A 17,122-nucleotide genomic window follows, 5' to 3' on the forward strand; every position below is an offset into this window, starting at 1 on the left:
TGTGATATGGTTTGGCTGTGCCCCCACCCAAATCTCACCTTAAATTGTAATAATTCCCATGTGTCGGGGTGGGGGGCAGGTGGAGATAATTGAATCATGGGGATGTTTCCCATATACTGTTCTCGTGGTAGTGAATAATTCTCACGAGATCTGATGGTTTTATAAATGGGCATTCCCCTGCACAAGCTCCATTGCCTGCTGCCATGTAAGGTGTGGCTTTGCTCACTCATTACCTTCCACCATGATTGTTAGGCCTCCCCAGTGATGTGGAACTGTGAGTCAATTAAACCTCTTTCCTTTATAAGTTACCCAGTCTTACCCAGTCTCTGGTATGTCTTTTTATTTTTTTAGATGAGACATTGAACTATGGTCTTTTGAGTTAATGCTGAAATGAGTTAAGACTTTGGGGACTATTGGGAAGGCATGATTGATTTTGAAATGTGAGGACATGAGATTTGGGATGGGCCAGGGGTGGAAGGATGTGGTTTGGCTGTGTCCCCACCCAAATCTCCATGCTGTTCTCATGATAGTGAGTTCTCACAAGATCTGATGGTTTTATAAAGGGCTTCCCCAGCTTCACTCTGCACTTCTCCTTTCTGTTGCCATGTAAAGAAGGACATGTTTGCTTCCCTTTCTGCCATGATATAAGTTTCCTGAGGACTCTTCAACCATGAGGAACTGTGAATCAATTAAACCTCTTTCCTTTGTAAATTACCCAGTCTTGGGTATGTCTTTATTAGCAGCATGAAAATGAACTAATACAGTGTGGCTAAATGCTTATCTGGCTGTGCTGTGACTAAAGTTGAATATCTTTAAACCATGTAGGTGGGATAGTCTAGGATGCAAATACGCCAAAGATCTGAATTGCATATAGAAAGTAACAACCCCACTCAATCCAAACTTGGCAGCATTGCATATTGTTGTTAAAGAGAACTGACTCACAGCAGCTGTGGGTATTTCCAAGCCGAAATGATTGGTTAGAGAGGAAGGAATCCCACAGTGTACGATGGTCACCTCAACTAGAATGGGATGGCTGTCTGAGTGCTTTAAACCTCTCTCAAATATGTTAACATGTGGTTCTTTGAAAGACTGACATGCTGAGGAGCCCAGGTTTTGTTAACAGATATTTAAAGTAGGTCCAGATGCTGAACCTGGATGTTCTGTTAAGGATAGTATACCATTTAGAGATCCTTAGTTTCTACATGGTTTACAGTTAAAGGGTTGGTGGGTAGTGGTTTTTGGAGAGAAATATGGAGCTAGCCATGGAATTTTGACAATTTTTAGTTATTTCAAATTTTATCAGTCATTGGAGATTTCTCCCCAAGATTTATTTTCTTTTTAACTTTGCTGTATTTTTAAAAAGATTCTTTTGAATGTTAGCATGAAAATCTAGATTTTATTGCATGTGTATGAAAAGCATGATTTGTGTGCTAATTATTTCAGAACTTCTGGTTGGCATTACATGTATATTCCATAAGAAACCTATGTGTCTTTATCCACTTCATCTCAACGCTAAGCTGATGTGCAGAAATAATTGAAAAGGAAATTAATTTTCTTATAATCTCTTGAGAACACACAATAAAGAGAATATATCCATAATGCCTAGTGAAATGTCTTTAAATCCTTTCCCCATCTTTTCATTATCTATTGCTGTGTAGCAAACCACCCTCAAATCAGTGACTGAAAATATCAATCACTGGCTATTATCTAGTGCAATTCTGTGGGTTGATGAGATCAATTGAGTGATTTCAGTTCTTGTGCAGTTGGCTGGGGCTCAGTCTTTTGGAGGCTCATTTGGGCTGGAACACCCAAGGTGGCTCATTCCATGGTTGGCAGTTGGCAGCCAGGAGCACAACTGAGATTGTCCATCAGAATGTCTCAGTTTTCCTTACTATGGCTACTCAACGAGGCTTGGGCTTCTCACAGCATGGGAGCTCAGTTCTAAGAAGGAATCCTCCAAGTACATGAAAAAGGCATCTTCAGATCTCTTTAGGCCCGCTTTCAGAAGTTACATAACATCACTTCCCTCACGTTCTATTGGCCAAAGCAAATCTGCAAGCTATCTCAGAGTTGAAGGAGTTGAGGGATACTCTCTGCTGTGGTCTGAATGTGTCCCTCCAAAATTCACGTGGGAATCTGAGACCCAATGTGACAGTATTAAGAGGTAGGCCCTTCTGGAAAATGATTGTTATGAAGGTGGCACTTTGTGGGGTTAGTTCTCTTATAAAAGAGGTTGAAGGAAAAGCCATGTTCCCTTTTTTCCACGTTTCCTCTTGTGAGGACACAGCATTTGTCCCTTCCTTCCCATGAAAGAAGACACTGTCTATAAGGAATGGGCCTTTGCCAAACATTAAATCTGCCAGCATCTTGATCTTGGACTTTCCAGCTTCTAGAACTGTGAGAAATAAATTTCTGTTGTGTGTAAACTACTCAGTCTAAAGTACTTTGTTATAGCAGCAGGAATGGACTGACACTCTCCCTCTTGGTGGATGTAGTAGCAATGTTTATGGCCATCTTTAATCTACTACAGCATGTCTTTCTCAATAGTTCATTCACGTGGCAGCTGCTCCCAAATCTCCCTCCTTTCTCACTCCCAACTCTGCCCAGACCCCATCCCTAAATTCTATCTCTCAAGTTGTTTTTCTCATATTCCCCTGCTTCCTTTCCAATTCATCATTTCATGTCTCTAGCATATCTCTGCTCTTTCTAGTGTAAATCCACTCAGCTAGCCTTTTTAGTATTTCTTTCCTACTTGTTACCTTGAGCTTCATAATGAACTGGGATTTTATTGGGATTTTAAATAGCATAATGCTCCTCCATGGGAGTGAGCAGGAGTGGAAAGTGGACATGATTATTCATTTTATTCCTGTCAATCTATGTTTGTGTGATGCACAGCACAATGGGAATTTATTTTATTCAATTACATTTGATATCAGTGGAGTCTTAGAATGTGACACAAGGGTTGTGTTAGCAGAGAATGTGGCCGATTCAGGATTGAGTACTAGAGATTGCCTGAGGCACATCACGTATCAGGATTGATGGAAATGGTGCTTATTGGGCATCATGCTATTTTTTTTAATCCTGTTACTTTTATATTTTTATTTTATTTTTTAAAAATTTAAGTTCAGGGGTACATGTGCAGGATATGCAGGTTTGTTACATAGGTAAACGTGTGCCATGGTGGTTTGCTGCACAGATCATTCCATCTCCTAGGAATTAAGCCCAGCACCCATTAGCTATTCTCCTTGATGCCCTCCCTTCTTTCACCCCCCACCTTCTGACAGGCCCCAGTGTGTGTTGTTCCCTTCCACATGTCTGTTTGTTCTCATTATTTAGCTCCCACTTATAAGTGAGAACATGCAGTATTTGGTTTTCTATTCCTGCATTAATTTGCTAAGGATAATGGCCTCCAGCTCCATCCATGTTCCTGCAAAGGACATGATGTCATTCCTTTTTATGGCTGCATAGTATTCCATGGCATATATGTACCACATTTTCTTTATCTAGTCTATCACTGATTGACATTTAGGTTGATTCCATGTCTTTGCTATTGTGAATAGCACTGCAGTGAACATACATGTGCGCTAGTCTTTATATGAATGATTTATATTCTTTTGGGTATATATCCAGTAATGGGATTGTTGGGTCAAATGGTATTTCTCTCTCTAGGTCTTTGAGGAATTGCCACACTGTCTTCCACAATGGTTGAAATAATTTACACTCCCACCAACAGTGTAAAAGCATTCATTTTTTCTCCGCAACCTCGCCAGCATCTGTTGTTTTTGACTTTTAATGATAGCCATTCTGATTGGTGTGAGATGGTATCTCATTGTGGTTTTGATTTGCATTTCTCTAATGATCAGTGATATTGAGCTTTTCTTCATATGTTTGTTGACCGCATGTGTGTCTTCTTTTGAGAAATGTCCATCATGCTATTTTGAAGAGCAATGTTGTTGGCCCAAGGCTTAAAGAGTTTTATTGTGAACTTGAGACTTCTTAGAAATAGATCCCCTGCAGAAGTTGGTTTCTGAAGAAAATAACATTAAGCAAAAATACATTTCAGCAGTTCTGGCCCAATATTGTCTTTAGAACAAGAGTACATGTTGAAGCCCACAAACCATATATTTAAATATTTTAAAATTATAACTCAAACTAGTAATCTGTTAAATAACATCTGTTCTGTTCTCTTATCTTAACAAATATACCTTTATATTGACCTGGGAGGCTATGTGCAAATTTATGACTCTCAAGCTTCTCAGAGTTCTTTGATAAAATGTGGCAGCTTCGGGAAAACCGATCCTGGACCCTGCCTGCTCCCCTTTTCTCCCCACCACTAGGCTCCTCTTGTACTGAGAGAGGTCTCCCTCTATGTGTATGGACACTTCAGGTCATACTCCAGAGCTGTGTCCATAGGCCTTAAATACAGCAGCTCCTTAGCCACTCCTCTGGCCTGGGATGAGCAAATGACCAGTGCCATCCACTTTTAGGAGGCACACCTGGTGAAACGTTCCATTCCAACCTTGGAAGCGGGTTCAAGGATGTCTGGGCAGGAAAATCCAGGGTCCAGATTCCCAGTGCAGGGTCTACAAAAGGAGGCACAGCTTCCACATGACAAGTTTGGCTCCATAAGCTTCTTGCTTTCTGGTGTGGAGTGTGGCAGGAAGGGGGCTAGAGTGAGCACAGGGTGCAGAACAGGGGGACCTCTTGTCCAGGTCATGGGCAGTACTGCCTTGAGCTGTAGATGTGCAGAAATTCAACTCGATTTTTTCTTTTCTGCACACATTCAGCAGCCAGAGTCCTATCCTGTACTTCTCTTCACATTGCAGACATCCACAAAAGAGTGAGACTGTTTTCGGTTGGATTGAATAGTAAATGTGTGGAATGCACCAAGGTTTGTGTGTAAATGTGGTGAGTGGGGCCAAGGAAGACTTGTGGACTTCTGCTAGGAGGAATTAGGAAGCTGAGCAAGACAGACCGCCTGGTCAGTGTGGAGGCATTGGACTGTGCTATGTGAGACTGATAACATTTGGCTCTTGTCTAATGAGCCCACCTGGCCACACTGGGAATTGAAGAATCTAGTGACTAGAGGGTACCCACGTGTAGGTTATCCATAAGAATTCCCAAATATTGAAGAAGCTTAAAAAGTGTGTTAAACAGTCCTTTCTGCCCAGAGATCAAAGGAAGCAGAAAGATCTATATTGGATGTCCTGATCTATTCTTCAGTCTCAATGGATTCAGCTGCCTTGGAAATGCTTTTTTGTGCATGAGCAATCACTTGTATCTGAGACTTTCTGAGTCATTGATTAGTGCAGGTTTGCATCATCAGATACAGTTTGAAACCGATCTTTAGAATGTTTCCCAGTCATCTTTTTGTGATTTTATGATGGCAAGAATTTACATTCCTTCCCCGTCCCGTGACTGGTATGTGTGTTCTAGGAAAAGTTGGCATTGGTTCTATCTGGATGTATTGATGCTGCTGTTTTGGGGGAATATCCAGTGCCAGAAAATGCCTGGAACACCCTGATCCAGTAGGAGGGTGTTAAACCCTAATGGGTCTATGCCATTGTCAATGTTTAGCAGGCCAGATGCCTTTGGAGGGAGAAGGTCAGGGGTTTGGACCTTTGGGGTTAACCACCACTCAATAATTTCCTACAGTCAAAGACTCAGTTCTATCTACTGATTACACTCCCACTGCCATTTTGCACTAAAGTACAAGTGCAGATTAAGTGAGTTATTCAGTTGGTTGCAACAGCATACCACTACAGGGGTAGCTGGTCTTCTAAACAGAGCTTGAGATATTACTTTACTTACTTTTTTTTTTTTTTTTTGAAACAGGGTCTCACTCTGTCACCTAGGCTGCAGTGCAGTGGTACAATCACAGTTCACTGCAGCCTTGACCTCTTGGGCTCAAGCAATCCTCCTGCCTCAGCCTCCTGAGTAGCTGGGACTACAGGTGCGAGCCACCAGCCTGGCTAATTTTTAATTTTTTTTTTTTTTTTTTTAGCGACAGGATCTCACCATGTTTCCCAAGTTGGTCTTGAACTTCTGGCCTCAAGCAATTCTCTTGCCTTGGCCTCCCAAAATTCTGGAATTATAGGCATTAGTCACCAGAAACGGCCCACTTTATTTACTTCTATGATGCCTATACATTGCATTATCAATAAAACTTGAGATTCTATAACTGAGACTGGTCTCTGTTTTTAATTAATTTCTTTTTTTGTAATTCCAAGGCTACCACTGAGGTTCAGATTCTGCATTTTGGGGCATCAGAACTAGTTTTTTTTTTTTTTAATTTGAGGAAATATGCTATATGCTGGCATAGGGATGGCAATGCAGCCTATGCATATGTGTTCATTGGAGTGTGCACACTTGTGTACATATATGCATGTGTACCATGTGGTTGCCCCTGGAATCAATAAGGGAAATTCAAGGTGGGGGTTGGGGAAGGAACTATCTGACTGGCTTACAGAGTATTGGGAAATACAGAGTTTTTCAGAATAGAGGAGGATGGCTTGCACATAGCAGCTTCCTGTCCATTCCCAGGGGAAACTAAAATCCAACAGAAGAATCAAAACATATGCCTTCTTTTAATTCTCCATTTTTTCCCTTTATTTGGACATGAAAGAGTAGAAAAGAGAATTATTTTCTATTTTGCAATTTATAGCTCCTAAATATTCAGAGTAGAGTGGACAGTCATATAATTGCTGTGATTGAGAATGACAATATTTTTCTGATTGAAAACATCTCTCAGTTGGCAAATATAGTGCTGGAAGTTTATACCACTGTGTCACTTCGCTAGGCTTAAAGCAGAATTCAGAAGGCTCTGTTAAAATCAGAAATGTTACCTGAAAAAATTCATTCATTATTACCTATTAGAAAGGATTACTTTTTTTTACATTAAGTGAAATGAAACATAGCACAAGTAAATTTTGTAAAGATTCAAAGGAGAGGATCTGTGATGGGGAGAAGCCTGGTCTAGATGGAGTATTTTTTCAGGGAGGGCTTTTAATTACCAGGGGCTAGGTTGTGTGCATTCGAGTCCTGGAGAGAAAGAGGTGGATGCACTTTGAAGAAAATTGAGGAAAAATTGAACAGAATTTTGAATTTATAATTTTGTTCAGAGTAAACCTTGGATTTTTTTTTTTTTTTTTTTTTTTTGAGAAGGAGTCTCGCTCTGTCACTCAGGCTGGAGTGCAGTGGCGCGATCTCGGCTTACTGCAACCTCTGCCTCCGGGTTCAAGCGATTCTTCTGCCTCAGCCTCCTGGGTAGCTGGGACTACAGGAGCGTGCCACCACTCCCAGCTAATTTTTGTATTTTTAGTAGAGAAAGGGTTTCACCATATTGGTCAGGCTGGTCTCGAACTCCTGACCTCAGGTGATGCACCCGCCTCAGCCTCCCAAAGTGCTGGGACTACAGGCATGAGCCACCACGCCCGGCTGGATATTTAACTTATTATATTTTATTGCTAGCTATTAATGCTTTCTATATGCTAAGCATTCAAAGTCATTTACAAATATTAACTGCTTAAAACCTTCAATTACAAGGTGGGTACTATTAAAATCATCCTTATCATGCCAGTGAGAAAACTGAGGAAGAAGGAAGTGATTTTCCCAGGTGCTATAAGTAGCCATGATTTGAATCTAGGCATTCTGCCTCTAATAGCAGTCAACACTACATACATACTTCTGTGATGCATGTGAAAATATACAGCTGTCACAAATGTCAAGATTCAGAGAGGATCATAATTGCACTTCTTCCTTTCTCTTGATTTTTTTTTTTCTAGAAAACCTTATGCTGATAACCAAGATGTATATTTTGGTTGTTTTAAATTTGTCTGCATGCATTCTTACCATTATCTAATCACCATATTCACTTGTTAGGATGATATTCTTCTCTAGTGCAAAATTAATTCTTTCATTCCTGTGTGGAACATGATATGCTGCTCTGTTTGATTTAGTTTCTAATATATGAATGTGAAAGAGCTTGTGGACTATTTTGCAATGCTTCTGTTTACAAAAGATACATATTTCTAGGCAAGATAAGATAAACTATAATTTAGTAAAGATTTATTGAGCACTTACTATGTTTTAGGCATTATGGTAATACTTTATAAGTATTTTCGTGTTTAATCCTTGCCACTAACCTATGAAGTAGCTACTATTATTGCCTTCATTTTATAAAAAGTAAACTGAGAAATAACAAAGTGAAAACAAAAGAACAAAACCCAGAAAAAATAAAACAAAATACCTAGAAATGAACTGAGCCAACATTTAAACCAAAACTCTGCTCCAGAGAACAGCATCAGATTGTCTGTACTAGAATTCTGGGTTCCATTACTATAGATTAAATGAGTTAGCACATAAAAATTACATGGATAAATATCACCTGGTAAAAAGCAAGTACTTAATAAAGATTATCTAATAGTTTGTTACCTGAGTATATTGTATGATGCTAAGGTTTGGGGTACAAATGATCCCATCACTGAGGTACTGAGAATAGTACTCAACAGATTTTCAATCTTTTCTTCCCTCCCTCCCACATCATGTAATTCCTGGTGTCTATTGTTACCATCTTTATGTCTATGAGTGCCCAAAGTTCGGCTCCCACTTACAGGTGAGAACATGTGGTATTTGGTTTTCTGTTCCTGTGTTAATTTGCTTAGGATAATGGCCTCTAGCTGCATCTGTGTTGCTGCAAAGGAGATTATTTTTCTTTTTTATGGGTGCATAGTATTCCATGGTGTATGTGTACCACATTTTCTTCATCCAAGCCACCGTTGGTGGGCACCTAAGTTGATTCCATGTCTTTGTTATTGTGAATTGTGCTGTGATGAACATATGAGTGCATGTGTCTTTTTGGTAGAATGATGTTTTCCACTGGATATATACCCAGTAATAGGATTTTTGGCTTGAATGGTGGTTCTGTTTTAAGTTATTTGAAAAATCTCCAAACAGCTTTCCACAGTGGCTGAACTAATTTACATTCCCACAAACAGTATAAAAGCATTCCTTTTTCTCCACAGCCTCGCCAACATCTGTTGTTTTTTGACTTTTTTTTTTTTTTTTTTTGAGATGGAGTTTCACTCTTGTTGCCCAGGCTGGAGTGCAATGACGCGATCTTGGCTCACCACAACCTCCACCTCCCGGGTTCAAGCGGTTCTTCTGCCTCAGCCTCCCAAGTAGCTGGTATTACAGGTATGCACCACCATGCCTGGATAATTTTGTATTTTTAGTAGAGTCAGGGTTTCTCCATGTTGGTCAGGCTGGTCTCGAACTCCTGACCTCAGGTGATCTGCCCGCCTTGGCCTCCCAAAGTGCTGGGATTACAGGCATGAGCCACTGCACCTGGCCCTTGACTTTTTAATAATAGCCATTCTGACTGGTGTGAGATGATATCTCATTGTGGTTTTGATTTGCATTTCTCTGATGATTAGTGCTGATGGGAACTTTTGTCTTATTTTGTTTTTATTTAGTTTATTAAACTTTTAAAATTAAAGCCTAAAATGTATACAGAAAATGTACATTTCCTAAAGTGTAGAATTCACTGAGTTTTTGCAAACTGATTACTTTCATGTAATCAGTATCCAGATGAAGAACAGAACATGCCAGTACCTAGAGACCACTTTTGTTCCTTCTGGGCACTATCCCAAAACCTCAGGAGTAACCACCATCCTGATTCCCAACAGCATTGATTTGCCTTCACTTTTTTTGGGGGGAGAGGGGCACAGAGTTTCACTCTTTTTGCCCAGGCTGGAGTGCAATGGCATGATCTTGGCTCACCGCAATCTCTGCCTATTGCATTCAAGTGATTCTCCTGCCTCAGCCTCCCAAGTAGCTGGGATTACAGGCATGCACCACCATGCCTGACTAATTTTGTATTTTTAGTAGAGATGGGGTTTCTCCATGTTGGTCAGGCTGGTCTTGAACTCCTGACCTCAGGTAATCCACCCGCCTTGGCCTCCCGAACTGCTGGGATTACAGGTGTGAGCCACCACATCCAGCCTCTTGTTTTATCTTTTATAGAAATGGGAGCAGGGAGTTTTATTCTTTTGTGTCAGGCCTCTTTCACTCCAATGTCTCAATGTCTGTGAGATTCATCCTTATTGTTGCATGTACTTAAGCTTGTTCATTCTTATTATATTACATTGTGTGAATATACCACAATCTATCCCGTTGCACTGTTGACAGGCATTTGAATAGTTTCCAGTTTGGAGCACTTATGAGTAGTGCTATGTTAAATGTTCTAGTACATGTCTTTGGTAAACATGTATTAGCTATTTTTACTGACCATTATGTACATTAGAGAAAATTTGGCACAATTGTTTAGTCAGAAGGAAATAAAAACCAAGAAGATCCTGTTATTAGTGTATTAAAAATTAATGTCGATTGAGAAAATATTGCAAAACAAAAGAAAACATGATTTTGAAATTTGTGGCACACCAAGGTGTCAATAAGTCAATAAGAATGTCTTTCATACTAGAAAATGAGAGCATAAGTTTCAAATATCTCATTATGAAAAATGATACGTAGGTGAAATGATGGATATGGTAATTAGCTTGAGTTAATTATTCCACATGCTATACATATATCAAAACATCACGTTATACCCCGTAAATGTATACAACTATGATTTGTCAATTAAAGAAAGTTATTATTAGATTAAAAAACCAATCAGAACTCAGTAGCGCTATCTATCAGTTCCCTGGTTCATCTCATGTGTGTGAATCTGTACCTTCAAAAAATAAGGTACACTTTCTAACTCACAAATAAAAAGAAGGACCAATGGATATTAGACTGGAGGAGGAGTATGCTATAGTTTCCAGGAGGTCAAGAATTGTGATGGCAGCTCTGAAGGTGAGGGTTATGGATGGCCCATAGCCAACTCAAGGTGGCCATTCATGAGATGTGCTGATTTTTCATGGTCATGTCTAAACTGGGATGAAGAGTCTGCTAAAGCTCATCAACCCACTTCGTCATATAACAAAAAGTTGAGTGAAGAACTTGAATAATATTGAACAAAACAATTGGTTAGGAGTATGTGACTAGGGTTCCAAATAATTATAGTTGGACAAAGTCAGCATGTATCTCACATAAAAACAAATGACAGTAACAGGAAGTAAAGTGCAATGTGCATCTGGTCACTTTGAAGTCTGGGGTGGGAAACTAAATGTAGGGTGTTAATAGATTCTTCTAATTGAAGGTTGTACTTGGAAGAGAAAGAGGAGCTGGAGAGAGATTCTAGTTGAAGCTTCAGTATTTCAAAAATGTAGGATTTGATTTAAGAGTCATCCGTTTCTGACAAGAGACAAATTTGAAGTGATGAATATTGAGGAAAATATTGTAGCTCAGACTTGTGGATTAAATTAACTTTACATTCATTTTAAGAGGGTGGCAAAGACTCAATGATAATCATCAAGCTAAACAGTGTGCTATCCATGAATGACTTGCAAAAGTAAATAGTGTAGAGGAGGTGCTTCATCTTCCACAGAGGAATAACAGAGAAATGGAGATAATTTTGTCAAAATCAGAGCACTGAAGATGAGCATTTCATCTTTGAAAAGACAGAAAAGGTAATGGCAGTAAATGTCAGGGAAATTCAGTGTTGGACGATGTCTGTCCAACCTGTATATTTTATAGATGAGTAAAATAGAAAACTGTTGAAGGATGAGTCAGGCTCTTGAGCCAGGCTCTCTGGGTTTAAATCTTGGTGCTCAGACTGACTCTCTTTGCCCTGTTTTTCTTTTGTAAAATGAGATAATAATTGTATCTAAATCAGAATTGTTTTGAAGTTTAAATGAAATAATGTAGATAGTGCCGAACAAGTGCCTGATATGTAACACGTGTTAGTTATTGATTTTGAGTGACTGCCCTAAAGTTTTACAGCTAGTTAACAATAGAGTTGCAACTAGATCTCAAGTTTACCAGGCCCTCAAACTTCCAATTTAGTGTCTTCCAAACTTATCACGTTGTGTCTTACAGGGATTTCAGAAACCCCTTTTCTTCGCTCTGAATTCAGAACCATTTTTGGTGTAGACATGAGAGTCAGGGAGATGGGACCAAAATATCATATCGTTTTTCACTCATAAAAGCTGGATTAAAGGTTATGACTTAGATCAAGGACAGCTAGATGAACTTTCTGTTGGTATAGATTGGGGCAAGGATTCCCCTGGGAATCTCAATTCACTTGCCCACTCTCTTGCCACAATCTATACCAAAGGAAAGTTTATCTGCAGCTAAGAATGCTGTCTTGCTTTAGGGGGTAAAGGGAGGAAGGGGTATGAGAGAGGAGAAGAAAGGGCAGAAAGATCCCAGATCCCTCTTGTGTAGAAGTTGTGAGCTATATTAGCTCTACTCAGTTGATAAATATGCACTAATGGCTGTCATCCACCAACTAGGTGATGTAGTCTACCATATCAGATCCCAAATCCCTCTTGTGTAGAAGATGTGAAATATTAGCGTTACTCAGTCGATAAATATGCACTAGTGGCTATCACCCACCAACTAGGTGATGTAGTCTACTTTCCGAGGTAGATTACTTAGTAGACCTCTTTGGGGGATGACCAAAAGCTGGGCAGAAAAAGGAGAGAAAGGATCCTCTCTGCAGAGGGAATAGTGTATGAATAGGCTATACTTGAATATCAAAACCATGAAGTGAGTGCAGACTCCTGGAGGAGGAATGCCAGCAAATCAGGAGTAGGGAATCAGCTTTCCTTCTCCAACTTGTCTCAATGCTGACACAGCAATTCCAGATTTTAAAATTAACACAAGGAACTTGCTGATGATATCGAAATAAAGACAGCATAATTTATTCATTCATTTAATAAATGTGGAACAATTTTTTTTCCTTTTTCAACCCTATTAACTGAAGAACAAGTTTGTTTTTAAATATCAGCTACATTGCATCACTATTTTTAAGGCCCTCTAGTGATTTGAAATTGCAGTAGAATACAATCCAAACTCCTTACTATGACATTCCAGATTTTACCTGATCAGTTCCAACTCTTTGTTCCTTACTTGCTAAGATCCATCCACGTAGCCTCTTTCTATTCCTTGGTCATGCCAAGCTTGTTCCAACTGCTATAGGGTCTATAGACTCAGGGTCCAGATCTTAATGTTGGTTTTTCTTTTTTTTTTTTTTTGAGACGGAGTCTTTCTCTGTCCCCCAGGCTGGAGTGCAGTGGCGCGATCTCGGCTCACCGCAACCTCCACCTCCTGGGTTCACGCCATTCTCCTGCCTCAGCCTCCCGAGTAACTGGGACTACAGGTGCCTGCCAACACGCCTAGCTAATTTTTTGTACTTTAGTAGAGATGGGGTTTCACCGTATTAGCCAGGATGGTCTCGATCTCCTGACCTCGTGATCCGCCCGCCTCAGCCTCTCAAAGTGCTGGGATTACAGGCTTGAGCCACCGCGTCCGGCCTTAATGTTGGTTTTTCATGTGATTCAGTTGCAGCTCAAATATTGCCATGTATAGAGGCTTTGTCTCACCACCCTATCTCTAGTACCCTTCCCATCACACTAATACATGGCCTGTCTTATATGTTGTATTGATTGCAATTTACATCTGAAACAGTCTTGCTCACTTATTTGTTTCTTGCTCATTGTCAGGCCTTATTCTGCTACAATTAAAAGCTTCGAGAGAGCAGGGATCTTGCTCTGTCATTCACTGATGATCTTTGGAGGCCCAAAGAGTGCTGGTGTATAGTGGGCTCTTGAAAAATGTTGTTAAAAGAATGATTAAATAAGTAAACAAATGGATGAATGAATATAGCTTATAAGGCTCTGGGGACTTCCAGACCAATAGAGATTATTTCAAGAACTCACAGTCTAGTTAATTAACTTTAGTGAAATGTATTAAGTGCTATAGTAAAGGCACATGTAAAGTGTGTTGCAAGAATAGAGATGGAGAACTGGAAGGAAGGCTCCAGTGTAATCACTTTTTATATGAGAAAGTAATTCTATGAGAAAAAGTGATTACACAGTAGGTCTTCTTGGGGTATGATGGAGAGTTGGCTAGAAAAAGAAGAGGAGGAAGGACATTCTAGGTAGAGGTAACAGTAAATGAATAGCTTATTCTTGGACATCAAAACAATGAAGAGAGAGCAGACTCCAGGTACTCAGAAATGTCATTCTGGTCTTTCATGAAGCAAATTTAAAAAATAACAGAAAAAAAATAGTATGATTCCATGTCAGGGATCCTAGCTCATAGATGACATGGTTCAAGGGGAATTAGAAGAATCCTCCTTAATAATAACTACAAATTACCAACAAGAAAGGAGGAGGATCTAAGAGGCTGTTGGATATATTTAGATTTTAGGTAGAAAAATAAACAGAATATACATAGAGGAGACCATGCTTTTGGAGAAGCAGAATAAGGGAGATGAACCTTAAGGATTATGTGAGACCAGAACTAATGGTGGCTTAGAAAAATGTAATAGCTAAAAATGACTTTGAGACCCTCAGTTGGAAAAAGCAATATAATCCCTCACGGAAGAGGCAACCCCTTTACTTACAAAAGTTAGTATAATATAGTATTTGAGAGAAAGAAGGCAAACCTTATTCTCTATCATTTTATTTCTAGCTTTTCCATTCAGTGAAATAAATTTCAGATTGGAAAGGTTACAGGCAGCAGCAAGTGCAGGGAATGAAGATCTAGGTAGATGAATTTAATTTTATATGAATTTATGTGTCCAGACTAAAAATACATTAGAATTAATAAAATAATGGAATGATTTGCTAGCGGAGAGACTTGTTCGCGTGTTTGATGTATGAAAAATGAGAGGAGTATCAGAAGAAGTAAGGGCAAGTATAGAAGAAAAGGTTGTTGCTCCATTTGGGTAGGCTATTGTAAGCTAATTTTGGTTTAAGCACACACGGAAATTACCTATACTCTCCAATAAATACCCTTTTGAATTATAATGACTGTGTCTAAATCCAGACATTTCTGGCTTAGCTTAGTTGTGAAGATTTGGGTTTAGTTATTTTTCAGTATCTATCTATCTATCTACCTATCTATCTATCTATCTACCTATCTATCTACCTACCTATTATCTATCTATCTATCTATCTATCTATCTATCTATCTATCTATCTATGTAATTTTTTTCCCTAAAACTTTTCTAGATCTCAGACATTGCTCCCAAAAGTGCCCTTTGGCTGACCAGTGCAATGGAGAAAATCTCTCAGAACCATAATACTTTGGTTTGGGATGCTGATCCCTTAATGAATATTTAGGAATTATTGTGAAATATTGTGTTTTAAGAGAATTGTCAACTATATGAGAAAGCTATCATTCAGCTCACAAAGACATGCTCTTCCACTCTTAATTATTTAGCAGGAAATGTATGTTCTGAATGTATCTGGCACATATGTGTATTCATGACACATAACTGGATTTTTTGAGGTCTTTAAAGTGTAAAAGGGAGAAATGATTAAAGTATCCCTGGGGAAATGTTGCAAACTCTTTGAGTCACAGAATTACCCCCAAATAGAGCATGTTCAAAGGGACTTTTTGTCTGTATAGTGAATAGGTTATTTTTTTTTAAATGCGAACTACATACACTTTTGCAACTTAGGATTTAGCAACTCATCTAAACCACTGAACGTTAGGAAGTATTCCTGCCCAGTTTCTTAGAACTTTCACTGTTCCCTTTTCTTCTGAAGGCTGTTGTTGTGAACATATGTGTCAAAAATGATTTATGTGCTTCAAGATAAGTCTTGGTCCACGTTGTTAGTCAAAATCTTACTGTGCTGATTCAGGACTGTATCGAAAACAAATTTATGAATTGACATAGTCAAGCTGTAAAACACTGACATTAAAGTTTTAGATTGTTTCAGTTAGATTGTCTCGCTGAGTTCCACACCTCTTTTTCTTCAAATGGTTTTAACCTTTAATTATACATTGCATTAAGTCAATACATTTAAAGGTGTTTATTCTTGGTATTTACTAAATTTAAAATTATGAACAGAGACCGGGCGCAGTGGCTCATGTCTGTAATCCCAGTACTTTGGGAGGCCGAGGCGGGCGGATCACGAGGTCAGGAGATTGAGACCATCCTGTCTAACATGGTGAAACCCTGTCTCTACTAAAAATACAAAAAATTAGCCAGGCGTGGTGGCGGGCACCTGTAGTCCCAGCTACTCGGGGGGCTGAGGCAGGAGAATGCTGTGAAAAAAAAATTACAAACAGAAAGGGTTTTTTTTTTTTGCTCTAATGAGAGTAGATAGTAATAACAATTTTAGCAGTACTAATTATATATCAGATGATTGACGTAATTTTTTGTCTCAAAGAAGAATTTTAAAATTTAGCAGCCTTTTAAGTTGCAAATTCTAAAATGCGCATTCCCCAGACATAATAGCAGACATTCAAGAGATATTGAAAATTGAGTTTTTCTGTTAAGTCCAAGAGCCTCCAAATAAGAGTCTACACATCTTGGAAGAATTTGTGAACATTCTTTAACCTTTTCCTTACAATGCTCCAGTGAGAAGACTTTACAATATAATAAAGCAATCTTAGCAATAAATATCAAGAATTTCCTTAGAAATGTTCAAGGAAATAAAGATTATCTGAGGGAAAATATGAAATGTAAAGAGAAGGAAACTGTATTGAAGTTGGTTAAAATCAATATAAGATTTATGGTATGAAAAAGATATTATGCACCTCTAAAGTGGTTCTCTAAGACCAGTCTCTTGCTGTAGGGTAGATTGGGGTTGTTACTCAGAAGGAATAGATTGCTTTTAATATAGAAGGAGGGCAAAATAATTATCTACATCCACTTCCTCCCTCCCTGCTCTCTCCTTTCTTCCCTACTCTGTCTCTCCTTTGAACACTTACTATGTGCTCCCACTGTGGTTAAGTTTTTTTTTTTTTTTTTTTTTTTTTTTTTTTGAGACGGAGTCTCGCTCTGTCACCCAGGCTGGAGTGCAGTGGCGCAATCTCGGCTCTCTGCAAGCTCCGCCTCCTGGGTTCACGCCATTCTCCTGCCTCAGCCTCTCCGAGTAGCTGGGACTACAGGTGCCCGCCACCACGCCCGGCTAATTTTTTGTATTTTTAGTAGAGACGGGGTTTCACCGTGGTCTCGATCTCCTGACCTCGTGATCCGCCCGCCTCGGTCTCCCAAAGT

At 39.2% G+C, this 17,122-nt stretch overlaps 1 protein-coding gene across 11 annotated transcripts in view; it reads left to right on the forward strand.

Annotated features, from left to right (window-relative positions):
• The window catches only part of MRPL39 (mitochondrial ribosomal protein L39), a 227,299-nt gene that overhangs the window by 108,410 nt on the left and 101,767 nt on the right, over positions 1-17,122 (forward strand). Inside the window, exons 10-11 of one of the 11 annotated variants that reach the window (XM_058427703.1) lie at positions 8,588-8,614; positions 9,073-9,195. The exons of 8 other annotated variants lie outside the window; for them this stretch is intronic. In XM_058427703.1, coding sequence (XP_058283686.1) covers positions 8,588-8,614; positions 9,073-9,183 — 138 coding nt within the window. In that variant the 3' untranslated portion in view covers positions 9,184-9,195. Of the gene's footprint in view, positions 1-8,587; positions 8,615-9,072; positions 9,196-17,122 lie in introns of those variants that run through there. 2 more of the 11 variants (XM_058427708.1, XM_058427709.1) reach the window with 2 other exon arrangements.

The sequence above is a fragment of the Hylobates moloch genome, unplaced genomic scaffold (assembly GCF_009828535.3).
Source record: "Hylobates moloch isolate HMO894 unplaced genomic scaffold, HMol_V3 SCAFFOLD_14, whole genome shotgun sequence".
Classification (NCBI taxonomy): Eukaryota; Metazoa; Chordata; class Mammalia; order Primates; family Hylobatidae; genus Hylobates; species Hylobates moloch.